The sequence below is a fragment of the Portunus trituberculatus genome, chromosome 17 (genome assembly GCF_017591435.1).
Source record: "Portunus trituberculatus isolate SZX2019 chromosome 17, ASM1759143v1, whole genome shotgun sequence".
Lineage (NCBI taxonomy): Eukaryota > Metazoa > Arthropoda > Malacostraca > Decapoda > Portunidae > Portunus > Portunus trituberculatus.
The window spans coordinates 25800025-25814534 of NC_059271.1; the positions used below are offsets into that span (position 1 = coordinate 25800025).

Here is a 14510-nt window from a genome sequence, read left to right on the forward strand (position 1 = left end):
ACCATTTATTATCTTTTCTTCCTCTTTCCCTTGTTGACCAATAGCGTGGCTTTGTACATGTGACATGAATTCAGCTGGGTGGAGGAGTTGTGAAGGGGGGAGCCGGGAACCGAGGAGAGTGGGCAGGACATGAATATTAAGAGAGTGCCATTTAATCTAACTTGGCTGTAACCTAACCTTGCTATCATAATGTAACCATGCAGTAAGTCAGATGGGTTTTGAGGAAGATGTATCAGTAATGTGTATCACCACAATTAAGGTTAGTTTTGCTTATCATAGTTTCATTCCCACGTCACATCAGCTGAGTGAAAGAACTGAAAAGGCGAGCCAAGAAACGAGGACAGCTGGAGGGATGTCTATATTAGGCCAGTGCTAAGTTTGCAATATCTCGTAAACTAATTAGTTTACTTGCAGGCATCTCTTGGAAATTGGCTCATGCTCCCACCAACTCTTCAAATTTATAGTGTAAGGAAAATGTACTCTAATGTGGTGTATGGTAACCCTGAGTGATGAAAACAAATTAAGAAACATGCATTTCACAAATATATCGAGCCACCACCATCTTATATACTGTATAGTGTATTACATAGTCTCTTATACTATGATAATGGGCATGTGCTGCAGTTTAATTTCAGAGTAATTGTGGTAAGCCTGGATCTAATGTATGGTTAATTTGGGACAGTGATATAAACCACTACTGAAAGTTACAAGGTTAAGGAAATGATATGGGGATGCCAATGTAAAGTTGAAAATCTAAAAAATAATTCCTGGCATCTTGTGTTCTGACAGTTATGAGGTGGTAAGGCTACTGGCTTAACCTTTTCATAACTTGAAATACGAAAAATTAATGAATTGGAAAGATGAACCAGAATCCTATCATTTCACTGAACTAGATAACTAGTGATAACAGTTCTCACTTTGTCATAGAGGTCTAAAATCTAAAGGTATTCTGAATTGATTAATCCTTTTGTTAAAAGCATCAGGCATTTGTAGCCATTGAATGACTAAAATGCACTTTTTGTCTCAACAGATAGAGAAGAGAAGAAGGAAAAGGATCGCGATAAGGACCGAGACAAAGATAAGGACCGTGACAAGGACAAAGAAAGAGATCGAAAGAAGCGTAGCCGCTCTCGGTCACGAGAGCGGAGGAAGCACAAGTAAGGACTACTTTGATTTGTTGTTTGTACCTAAACCTTAATGAGAACATTTTTAGTTTAGTAATATCAAGTGAGATGGAGTTAAATTCCAACCCAGGGAATGTGTTAACCTTGTTCATGTCTGTTGTTTCTTAAACATCTCGTAACTTGTTTTCCTTATGACTTAAGATTAATTTGTAATGTAGTTTATGAATTAGTCTCTCTCTCTCTCTCTCTCTCTCTCTCTCTCTCTCTCTCTCTCTCTCTCTCTCTCTCTCTCTCTCTCTCTCTCTCTCTCTCTCTCTCTCTCTCTCTTAAAACTCCCATTTCTATATTTTCATTCCCTGAATCAGAAGTTATGGTTTATGGGATATTTATAGTAGTATACTTGCCTAACTTTTAGATATGTTATTTCCCTCATCTGTCATTTGATTTTCCCTGCAGTTAAGGATCTGATAAGTCATTGTTATTTTCATGTTTTTATGTTGTAGAACAAGGTCAAGATCAAGAGGTCGTTCTAGGTCCCGCTCAAGATCCAGGGAGAGGAGGAAGTCTCGCCGCAAGAAGCCTTCTCTGTATTGGGACAAACCACCTCCGGGCTTCGAGCATATAACACCTATTCAGTATAAGGCAATGCAAGGTTCGTCCTTTTGTATTATTCATCTTTGACTTTATATTTTAAGATGTTGCTATTAATTTTGTGTCCATTAACTTGTGTTTTGTATAACAGTATAATGAATTTTTACTTTTCATAGGTTGAGATAATTCTTCCATGTTAACTGCTGGTGTTCTTTATGAGAATGTAGTGAAATCTACACCTTTGTCCATAACTCTTTCTTTGCAGTATCTTATCTTGTGAATTTCCTCCAAATCCATGGATGCAGCACATAGTTTGCTCTCTTTGCTATAAGCAATTTTGTAAAACGCCTCACTTTGTTTTCAGTATGATTTAATTTTTCAGCTGCTGGACAGATCCCCTCCAATGTGACTGTGCCGTTGATAGCTCCTGCAAATGCTACACAGGTCCTGTCATCATCGTCATCATCATCAGTTGTTCCTTCCATGCCTGAGGTAGCCAATATGCCTCAGCCTGTACCTGTTGTTGGTTCCACTATTACTAGACAAGCCCGTCGTCTATATGTGGGTAATATTCCATTTGGTGTGACAGAAGAGGAGATGATGGAATTCTTCAACCAGCAGATGCACTTAGCAGGTCTTGCACAAGCAGCGGGTAATCCTGTACTTGCTTGCCAGGTGAGTCATATAATTAAAATGCCCCTCTGCTCAATTACATGAACAAAATTAATTACTATAGCTGATTTAATTTTCTTCTTTTCAGGTAAATTTGGACAAAAATTTTGCATTTTTAGAGTTCAGATCAATTGATGAAACAACACAAGCAATTGCATTTGATGGTATAAACTTCAAAGGACAAAGTTTGAAAATCAGACGTCCCCATGATTACCAGCCAATGCCGGGAATGTCTGAACACCCCACGCTTACAGCTATGCCAGGTACTGCTATACCAGGTATTGACACTCTCACTCACTCTCTCTCTCTCTCTCTCTCTCTCTCTCTCTCTCTCTCTCTCTCTCTCGCTCTCGCTCTCTCGCTCCTAGACTTCCCACAATAAAAAATTCATTATTTGAATTTGAATGACTGGATCTGAAATAGATTATTTTTGACAACTGCATAAGATACTAGAAATAATGAGTAATCTAATGAGATTGAAGCCACAAGATGCATAAACTATGAAATACGTTCTGTAGTTAGGGATGGTTGTTAGATGCAAAGATGAATGTGAATGAAATAACTGAGGTCAAAGGCATTAGTGAGCTTCAGAGTTTAAAGCCAAAAACCAAAAAATTAATGTGATTTGGCTAAGGTGACAAATAATGACTGAAGAGATGAATTGGTGCAAGTGTTGAAACATAAGCAAAGACATAGAAGAGAAGGCAAGGGGAGACAGGTGTGCAAGGAAGCTAATGGATGGGCTTCTTGTGGCTATTGTTAAAGAGAAGGATTGGGTAAAAAGAATGTTCTTTGATGAAGCAGGCAGTTACTAATGTGGATATGTGTAAAACATAGAATGAGGTCCTAATTCAAAGACTATGAGTAGTATAGGTTATCCATCTGAAGGATGTTTTTGAGTGTGAACTTACTGTAAAGGAAGTATATATAGAAGATTTAACATGTAATGCAAAGGAGGCAACAGGTTGGGGCATTGTAGTCAAACACAATATCTTGGAGATTTTCTTGTTATCTACAATAGTATGAATAGAATAAAATATATCACTATGCATTACCAAAGCAATATTCAATTGACAGGTTTGAGTAATGTGAATGTAGGATTATAACATTGACTTGTGCTGTAAAAGGACAGGCTTTAATCTAAAAATATTCTATTCCTTTGCATCATATGTGGATTTCTGATGTTGGTATGGACATGTTGGTGTTGCTGCACCTTGCATGGATAATATATCCTTACAGAACACAAAAATGGTTAGCAGTATTATGGAAAACTTCATCTTGACATGAATGGGAAAATTTCCTTCCTTGTGTCCTGTCTTAATATAGCACAAGTGAATTGTCCTAATGATCTGGGAATCACATTTTGTCTTAATGAAATGCTAGTAGAATGAATTGCTCATTTCACTGAAAATATCAGTGCTTCTATGTTGCACATGTAGGACAAAGGCTGTTTACTTTCTCTTCTAGTCTATTTTTTCTGACTCACCCGCACTCTAGTTGGGTGGTTAGAATGTCAGCACTTATCTCTTGAAGCAAACCTATTCTTTTTAATGTTTTGTTAATATTGTTCATTATTTGTTAAGATGTATAACAATGATATATATACAGTATAATATCAAGTGTGTTTACTTCTGCATGTACAAAAGAAACTTCTTTGTGAATTTATTGATACATTAAGATAGAGTAAACCTTCATCATGACACATTTTTGTAATATACTTGATGGACTTGTTTCAGTTATTGCTGGTGTAGTGTCAACAGTGGTTCCTGATTCCCCCCATAAAATCTTTATTGGAGGTCTGCCAAACTATCTCAATGAAGATCAGGTATGTGGTGTGATTGATATATATCAGATTTTTGTTCCAGATCTGGTATGATGCAATCACACAGGTCATCACTCTTGTTATACATGATATAAGAAAGTTATTGAATGTTCCGTATAATTGCAACTACAAGCTAGAAAATTATGCACATCTTTATATTGCTCAGGTAAGACGTGTGTGATTGCCTGTACCAAAAAGAAAATCAATGAAAACCTTCAAGTAAGCTGCAGTAGTCTACCATAGCTTTATGGTTTATTTTATTTCACTAATAACTTCTCATATATTGTCTTCAAATAAGAGACCTGAATAACATCACATTCATGTATTTCTAGTAGTTTATTGAATCACTTGAATGTTGAGAGTTATTCCCCAGGGTATGATGTGTTATTCGATTAAGGTAAGTGATATTGGGTGTTTCTTGAAGTAAGGATCCTCTGAAAAGGTGACATTAATGCAGGCTTTTTTTTTTTTTTTTTTTTTTTTTTTTTTTTTTTTTTTTCCCAAGTTCTTAGAGATTGGAATATTGTGCATCTTGCCTTAGATTCTTAAAAAATCTGACTCCTTTAAAGTTTTTCTTTTAGTCTTCATACAAAGCAACCACACAGGCTGAACATTATGTGTGGATGTCTTTGCTTCCTCTTCTCAGTCGAACATATTTCCTGCTAGAGTTTTATCTGATTGGGGGGAGAGAGAGGGAAAGAAAAGAATTTGAACACTAAGGAAAGTTACTTTTAAGTTTAGGATGGGCATAACATCTCATTTCATTATGCATAACCCATACGTGATTATGGAAAGGAGTAGGAAGGAAAGAGCAGTGCAAGGAAGGCAAGTAGGTTGGATATGGTTAAAAGTTAGAGCAGATTGTGTTGGTTTGAGGGTGCAGAAAGAATTTATTTTGTGCATGTCAAAGAAACTTGTATAAGGAATGAAGTCTGTCACTTGAGAAATAAAGGGGTTATAAGGTAACTGGGAAGTAGGTTACATAGAAAACAAAAAAAGAAGACTCAATTGGAAGTTCCATTATAAAGAAGTTTTTTTTTTTAAGGGCCAATAATGGTGAGAGTGATAAGGGAAAATAAAAGAAAAATACAGTTGCACTTTGCAGAAAAGAGTAGACGTGATTTCAGGAATATAGTAGGAAGATGGGAAGTCCCATGGGAGAACAAATTACAAAAAAAATCTGAGGAAACTCCATTTCATGATATTGAGATGACATGTTTTTTGGAAGAAGTGAATGAGACTGTGGGGAATCAAAATATGGAAGGATTAGTAAAATAATATGAAATGTAACAAAATAATAAATGTGATTACTGAGTAAATTGAAAAAAAACTAGGTTGAGAAAAAGGCATACTACAGTGATGTAACCATTTTCTTCCTTAATACTTTGGAATTAGGTAAGTTTTCTAGGGAGTTTCCTAAGTTAAGAAAATGTCAGGACATATCATGTAAGGAAATGGCAGAGTCCTTAATCAAGTCAGAACTCAGGTGTCATTGTGCATCATTCATATATGTGTATATATATATATATATATATATATATATATATATATATATATATATATATATATATATATATATATATATATATATATATATATATAGTAAGTCCTTGTTTTACGATAGTTTGGTTTACGATAAATTCGCAGATACGATCGTTGACAGTTACTACCATTTTTTCAATTTACGATAAAAAAAAAAAAAACCGCAGTTACGGTATTTAAAATTCCGCCAAACATGTTGCTGTGATTGTGGTGCTGCACTGCGCCCAATTACAATCTAGTCACTCACGCCATCACTATAAACACACTGAAACCTCGTGCTCGGTGATATACTTACATTATTCTCCGCATTTAATACCAATCCCTGTCCAAAATGTTACAGAAACATAATTTAGATCGTGGTGAAGACATATTGAGTCTGCAATGGAATTGCTGCAAGAACATGACCCTAACCCTAAAAGAAGTAGCAATGTGGTTAATCAGATAGAACAGGCGATGAAAATCTACAGAGAATTATATGATGAGAAATGTAAAAAGGCGAAACAGTCCACAATCTCAGCTTTTTCAAACCTGTAGCTAGACCATCCACTTCACCCACTGGACCTTCAACTTTGTCAATTAAAGCTGGGTTATCAACTTCAAGTGACCAGTTTGAAGGATATGATTCACCTGCTTCACACTCGGCCGGTGCGTCACCCACTTCATCTGCCACATCAGCTGATCATTCTCCCGTGAGCCGTCCTGCTAAGTAAGGCAGGTATTCTTGTTGTTCTTTTTTTTTTTTCCGATAACACATGGCTTGTCCAGTTTGTTTACATTTTTCGATTGACTTCTGTACTGAGCTGCAACGTATTCCTATCTAATACATGTAAAAATGGGTTCGGTTTACACTAATTTCACTTTACAATAAGGTTTTAGGAATGTATTTCTATCGTAAATCGGGGACTTACTGTATATATATATATATATATATATATATATATATATATATATATATATATATATATATATATATATATATATATACACACACACACACACACACACACACACACACACACACACACACACACACACACACACACACATACAGGGATTTCTTGAATTGTGGAAGGGATACATTCCTGAAGAGATCATGTAATGTAAAAATCACAAAGTGAACATTGTTACAAAACTAAACTGTACACTAACGATGAGTTTGAAACATTGCGCAAAGGGATAGTGTGTAGGCAGTACACACGGGAACACCTGCGACACTTGATGCCTGCATCATGAAACCAAACCAGCCCCACAACTTATATAGTTATGTTATATATATATATTAGAGCAGAGGAATGAGGATATTAAACACAATGTTCAAAAAGGATCAGCATAAGAAAATAGTACAAGAGTGGAGGAGCTGAAACACAAACTACATGTTCCTGAGAAGGAACAAAGAAATAAGAGTAAAAGTTTGCAAATTGATATAGGAGTAGAATGCCTGACACAGCACATACTGCTGTGTATAGACACATTAATGGAGAACTGGAAAAGACATTCAAAGAGAAAGAGGACTAAGAAAGTAAAAGTTTGGAAGTTAAGAGAAGGGAAACAGACAAGAGTTTGAGCAAAATGTACTACATGCTTTTGTTTTGGTAGGTTGGGATCAGAGTGAACTCTATACATTGTGTGGAGTGTAATCACTGGTGTCATCATAGATTGAGAAATTTGAGAAAGGTACAGAACTGTATATACCCAACTTGTATGAAAGGGAACAGCAAAATTAAGATACACGACAAAATCTGGTTTTGTAGGGAGAAGGGCTGGAGGAGAGTGGAATAGCTTTATCTGGGAGATGTGATTGGTTGTGAGGCAGGTGTGGAAAGAGTATTAAAGATGAGAGTAACAGAAGCTTGGGGAAAATGAAAAGAAATGGTGAGTCTGACAAATTGCGATATACCTCTTAAAGAAGTAGAAAATGGATGTGAGGTCTGTATAAGGTCATTTTTGCTATATGGTTCTGAAACATGGGCTCTTAATGATTCTGAGTGCATGTGTTCATAGAATGTTTAAAGATGGCAAGATTTTGTGACAAGTGAGGTGGTGGCAGAGAGATGTGATGTCAATGAGTTGGAAATAAAACTTGAACAGGCAAGACTGGTGGTTTGGGCATGTAAGGTGGTCAGGGGAAGACTGTGTAGCATAAATGGTGGAAAATATGGAGGTTAGTGGAAGGAGACCAGTGAGAAAACCTAAGAAGACATAGAGCAAGGGCATTCAGCAGGACATGGACCTGTTGGGAGCAAATGAGGAGCTTGTGTAAGACAGTAGAGAGTGGAGAAGTCACCACAGGTCCAACCCCTTTATGATGGGGATAAGCTATAGACGCACAATGTACAAGATAGTCAATGGCATTGAAAAGATAGACAAGGAAGACCTGGCAGTGGTGACAAGAAGATAGAAGAACGGGAGGACATGCAAAGAAGATCAGGATGAGACAGTGTGTGAAGGATATTGGAAAATACAGTTTTCCACACAGAACGGTGGAAAAGCAGAATGCATTGAATATTGAAGTGGTTACAGCACATAATGTGCATAAGTTAAAGGAAAAATTGGATAAATGGAGACAGCACACTATGAGCCCCACTTGAACCCTGTACAATACAAGTAGGTAAATACAATTAGATAAACACACACACACACACACACACACACACACACACACACACACACACACACACACACACACACACACACACACACTATGGATCTACCAACCCTGGAACAAAGAAGGGAGAGGGGATCTGATAAAAGTTTACAAATTGATCAACGGAATGGACCAAGTGGATAATGAGAAACTGATCCTGAGAGAAGAATATGACATTCGAAGCACAAGATCGCATAGTAAAAAGCTGAGAAAGGGAAGATGTCTGAGAGATGTTAAAAAATATAGTTTCCCACAAAGATATATTGAGACATGGAACAGTTTGAATGAAGAAGTAGTGTCTGCAACGAGTGTGCATACTTTTAAAATAAGATTGGATAAGTGTAGATATGGAGATGGGGCCACATGAGCATAAAGCCCAGGCCATGTAAAACTACAACTAGGTAAATACTACACACACACACACACACACACACGCACACACACACACACACACACACACACACACACACACACACACACACACACACACACACACACACACACACACACACACACACACACACACACACTCTTCATAGATTGTTGGAAAAACTGTAAATAGTAGAATACGGATAAGAGGGAGAAATGACATGAGTGTTTTGTTTTCTGTTGTAGGACTGCATCAGGGAGGGATATGATATTTCCTTTGTATTGCAAGGAAAGGAAATGTTAGATACAAACAGTGAATGCTGATCTTATGTTGCATCAGCATATGATGCCTATTCTTAATGCCTCCCAGCATGCTTAAAGGATAGGCTGGGACAAATTGACTTAATAGCATCTCCTCACTCATGCCCATAGCAACAATAACTAGTGTCAGTTACTTGAGTCGGTATTCATTGCATCTTTGATGATAGCTTTTTTTTTTCGTGTTGAAAGGCATTCATTTTGCTCTGTTCATGTAGCTTTTTTTTTCATGTTGAAAGGCATTTTGCTCTGTTCATGTTGTAGTATTTTTAGTTATGGGTGTGTGGCAGACAAGTCACCGTGATATCATTCCATCAAAGATCATGACATGTTAGTTTTGAATGGTGTCATTTTAGCAAAACATGTAAATTGGTAGTCATGAGCCATCATTGTGTGGAAATTTGTCATGGGGCACTGAGGAATATGGTGGCATCCCCACTCAGCTGCCTTGCCTAAGATTGGGATTAGTTCAGCTGCCTTTGTTGAGAAGTTGGAATCTGTACTATAAGTATAAAAGGATGCCACTACCATGGTTAGGGAAAAGTAACTACTCACTGCCTCACTTAACAAATTTTTATATGACATTCTGGCTGTGTCATATCTTTAAATTCACATACTTTGCTCTATTGACACCATTCAAGCCCGATATATGAAGATATATGATGGAATTTTATCACTGGTTTTAGAAAATGTGCATTTCACCTTAACAGAGCTGATCATGCTTAACGAAAGACAATGAACACTGACACCAGTAACTTACTTATTACTGAGGAGGAAAGATACATTCAAGATACCAATGTCAGTTTGCCCCAGCCTATTTTTTGTGCTTGCTGGGATGTCTTAAGTAAAATGTGCTCCCATTCTGCTGCAGTGCAAAATTGGCATTCGTTATCTGTAAATGTATAGTGATGAGTGCTGATGATGGTGGTATGTAAATTAGCTGCTGTTAGAGAATGGTACTACAATGGTGATCAATTCAGAATAATAGAGGTGATTTGTAGAGAAGTTTATAAAGGTATGAATGAGTTTGAGTGAATAAAGTAATGAATGAACATAGTTTATGGTAGGTGCATAAATGTAGGTTCCAATTATATGCTTGGTGAGATGACCTATTTTGAGTCTTCTGGAAGATAAAAGAGCACATAAAGGAAGATAATATAAACTGAAAGGTACAAGGCTAAAGAGAAGACCACAAATAGGATGGAGGTATAGTTTAGAGAGTTAGATGCAAGAATGATGATGTCTGTGAAATAGGGGAAACATTATTGACAGGGTGGAATTAAGAATGGTTGTGTATGCATGACTAGAGACTGCATCCATGGCCTCAATAGGAACATCTGATTTAGTGGTTTTAATGAGCATATTGGTTGTGAGTGGAGAAAGGAATGGTGCAGCAGGGGTAAATCAACTTTGTTGTGCTCTGCTGCAAATTTTATTGTATGTGTTGCACACCTGACCTTTACACAGTGTATTGTGCCAAGAATTGGTCTTGTCTCCTTTAGAGACATGGAGGCACAGACATAAATGATGCAGATGGATCAATTTATGTAGGTGTCTTGTTTTGGCTACACACCTATTTAAGAAGTATGTCAAGTAGGTGTATCCATAGATATTGTACTTCATATTTTTTTTTCTTTTTTTATTTATTTATTTTTTTTGTATTGCTTTGAGTTAAGTTTTTCAAAATTCTTTGAAGTGGGCAGTTTAATTGAAGTAATATTAATCATGTTAATTTCTTCCTGGCAGCAACAGGGATTAATATCTTGCTAAATAAGAAAACATTTACATGTAGATGCTGCTGAAAGTCATGCATGTTTCCACATATGGTATCCCTGACTTTGAAACATTAATATTGATATCTGTATATAGTCTATATTGCTAAATAAACAGTATGGGAGCTGTACAATTTGTTACATGCATGCTTAGCATATTTAAATGTATCTGTTTTAGACTTCCATACGTGCTAAAATTATTCACTCATACAAGTTTCATCATTATCATGAACAAAGTTGTGCTGTGCACATTACAGTGATGTGTATTGAAGTAACATGTGTTGACATTGGGTAACTTATATAGAGTCATGAATGTGGGAAGGTATGTACTAGTTGTTTTCCTAATTTAGCTGTGCTTTCCCATTTCTTCTCTTCTTTCAACCATCTCTTCTCTGCCATATATATTCACTTTCCTCTCTTCCCCAGGACAAAGAGTATGGTCATTCCTTAGGGGCAGGTAAGGGAGGTGACTCATCCCTCTCTCTCAATCCTGGCAAGAGAGCATTACAAAACGTGTGTATTTTCATGTAAAAAAATTGATATGGTTAATGCCTCATTATCTGGTTTAATTGATTATTGGTTCTATCTGATACTTATAAAAAAAGACATTCTTAAATCCATTGTTTAGATGGCAGTTTTCTTCCTGATATACGTGCTATCATCAGCAAAATTAGTTTCCCTATATTCTTGAATTCCAGATTTTCCCTTTATCATCATATATCAGTTTCTCTCTCTCTCTCTCTCTCTCTCTCTCTCTCTCTCTCTCTCTCTCTCTCTCTCTCTCTCTCTCTCTCTCTCTCTCTCTCTCTCTCTCTCTCTCTCTCTCTCTCTCTTCCTGTGTTAAAGTATCATACTTGGGCATTTCAAAACCAATCACTTTATATTCCTTATTGCATAATTTCTTTTGAAAGAAAAATACTACTTGTATGTTTGGCTTGCAAAAGTGCCATGTCTACAATCATATAGATACATATTGGGCATTATCATTCACAATAAAGATTTTTAAAATATTGTTTACAATAGTACTTGTTATTAGTAAGATTGTGTAAATGTATGACCTCTGAAGGCTAAGGATGAACTGGTCTAGAATGCGATGAAAGCTTTTTGGATTATTAATTTTAAAGCAAACTAAACATATTGCTCATTTGTATACTTTATGGTATGGAGTAAGAAATTGTCTCAGTTAATTTAATTTGGCTTTTTCATTTAATTCAACCATTAGATTGTATATAGAGTAAGATTTAAAGTACTTACCAGATAATTTTGCATTTTCTGTATATGTGTGACACATCCATTAATCACTGGTAAAATCACAGTAGTCTATGATTCTCATTATTTTTAAGAAATTCATTTTCAACCATCTTTCAACAAGGCTTGTATTTATTATTGTGTCACCCAATGTTTGAGGCACTGAGTTTTATACATGTACAGAGATTGATGTAAGATTGCACAAAGTATTTTAAGATTCAATTCAGTATATGATTACAAACTCAACTTTACATTTCTAAAATGTATGTGCCTCACATCCATTGTTCATCCTTAAACTCTTTGTCTGTACTGGTCTCATCTTCCTTATTATCTTGGAATTAATCATCAAAGCTTGCTTTTCGTATCTTAGATGTATCTTGCCATTTGCTCTCTTTTTCTCCTCCCATTCATATAAGACTTACACAGAGTAGAAAACAGGTGTGTTGTCTTGATGTTCATCGTGAGATGATTTACACAGGACAACTAATCATGTATTTGTAATCTGAAATGCCAGCTAGCAATGTATTATTATTATTTGTGCATAAGACTACAACTATATACAGATATTTTTACGTCATGGTAAATTTGAATGGGTATCTCTAATCTTATACCAATTAATTATTTCACTTTCCGAACACTTGTACATAAATCCTGCCAGGAAGAGGTTAATAGAGTTTTATGAATTAGACAAGAAGAATTATAAACAACTGCTTTGAAGTTTCAACCATCTCCCCCAAGGACTCAACTGTGAGCTCTATTATTCATGAACCCACAGCACCATCATTAAAATCATAATTTAAGCAAGGCTCGTCAAATAACTATACAGTTGTATTTATGCAGATCGTTTTGTTTGTTTAAAAAAAACATTTTTGAAATGTTGTTCATAATATATTGAAATATGATAAATTTATAATTTATTGTTTAGAAATATTTCAATGTTGTCTTTTGGTTTTGTTGTTTAGTTATTGCAATCCATGCCTAGACACTTGGCTCCATTTTGAAGGAAAAGAAATATAAAGAGAAGAATTTAGCTATAGTAGTTGAATCATTAAGTCACAAAGTAACACTTCTCTCATTACTTACATACAAAAGGAATGTACATATTATTAAGGAACTGAGAAAAAATTGGGCTTTTGATTATTGTTGCAATTTTTTTTCTTTATATTTATTATTATTATTTTTATTATTACTGTTATAATTACAGTACCTCGTAATTGTGTTTGGTTGTGTGTGCAAAAGTTGTATGAAAGAAAACAAACAAGAAAAAAAGGAGGAAAGGTGCTTATGAATGTGATTGTGTGTTTAAACTTTTCGTGGGTACACCTTTTCTCAGGAGATTTCAGCCTGATATGTAGATGAGTAGATTAATATTATTATTATTATAGTGACATGACCTCTTCCAGAAGTGTCCTCTACCAGACCACGTCATCTTTCTTTTTCTGTTCTTCTTTATTGTGTATAAAGGAAGTATTAGGTTGAGACTTCGTCAGTCTATCTCTTTTTTCCCTTTCCTCAACTATAGGTGGAGATTCACATATATGATATTAATTTGAGGTTTAGAAATGACTGTTTCTATGAGTGATTGGTAACGGATACAGAGCTAAGCTCAATGAACAAGTCAAGTTGCACAAAGTATTCAGCGCTGTCTAGATGGTTGGGTGTTTTTGTGTGAAGTTCTTTGGCTATCGTGTCTTGTGATGAATGAATAGTGAAGGAAAAGTCCATTTTGCATCTTACTTATAATGGCCTATATTTTGGCAGCTTTGCTGTCAGAAGACATTGGTGTTAACATTTATAGTTTTGATTTTGGAACACTATGATGTCTTAGGCTAACCTGCCTTCAAGCATGAATTCATGTTATTTTGGCCTGCTGTGGTTAGTCCAGTCTCATGATGTGGTTCTTTGTTGTCTTGTTGAACCCTGCCAATAGGGACCATTTGCTATTTAGGTATTTGATTGAAATGAGTTTTTAATGTTTTCAAAGTGTAAAAGTTTGAGAGGCAAAACTGATTAGGGTAAGTTTGTGACAGATGTAGGGTCAGGTTGGTTCATGTGGTGAGGATGGCTCTGCACCAGCACATCTCTTGCAGGCTCACATACAGGTCAAAACAGAATAGATGCAGTGGGCACCATCTTCCTGCCAGGCATCGTCTTAGTGCAAGTGGATCCATCGCTGCAGATATCTGACTTATTGCATTGTATTGCAGATGTTCTCTGTAGTTGGAACAGGATTACCAAAGGGCTTTAGCATCCACCCATTCATTTCCCAATATCCAGTAATATATCTTCATAGTCTTATTCATAATAATAATGGGAATAAGAAATGCCTATTGCATCAAAATTTTTATTTAATCTTAAAGCCAAGTAGTTTAGGTATTTTATAGAATGGCAAATTATGGTGGACAGAT

At 35.9% G+C, this 14510-nt stretch overlaps 1 protein-coding gene across 6 annotated transcripts in view; it reads left to right on the top strand.

Annotated features, from left to right (window-relative positions):
* The window catches only part of LOC123505136 (splicing factor U2AF 50 kDa subunit-like), a 30557-nt gene that overhangs the window by 1324 nt on the left and 14723 nt on the right, over positions 1-14510 (top strand). Inside the window, exons 2-7 of one of the 6 annotated variants that reach the window (XM_045256228.1) lie at positions 1031-1157; positions 1658-1776; positions 2098-2390; positions 2476-2665; positions 4124-4212; positions 11281-11367. In XM_045256228.1, the coding sequence (XP_045112163.1) occupies positions 1031-1157; positions 1658-1776; positions 2098-2390; positions 2476-2665; positions 4124-4212; positions 11281-11367 (905 nt within the window). Of the gene's footprint in view, positions 1-1030; positions 1158-1627; positions 1777-2097; positions 2391-2475; positions 2666-4123; positions 4213-11280; positions 11368-14510 lie in introns of all 6 variants that reach the window. The other 5 variants (XM_045256226.1, XM_045256227.1, XM_045256231.1 and 2 more) reach the window with 5 other exon arrangements.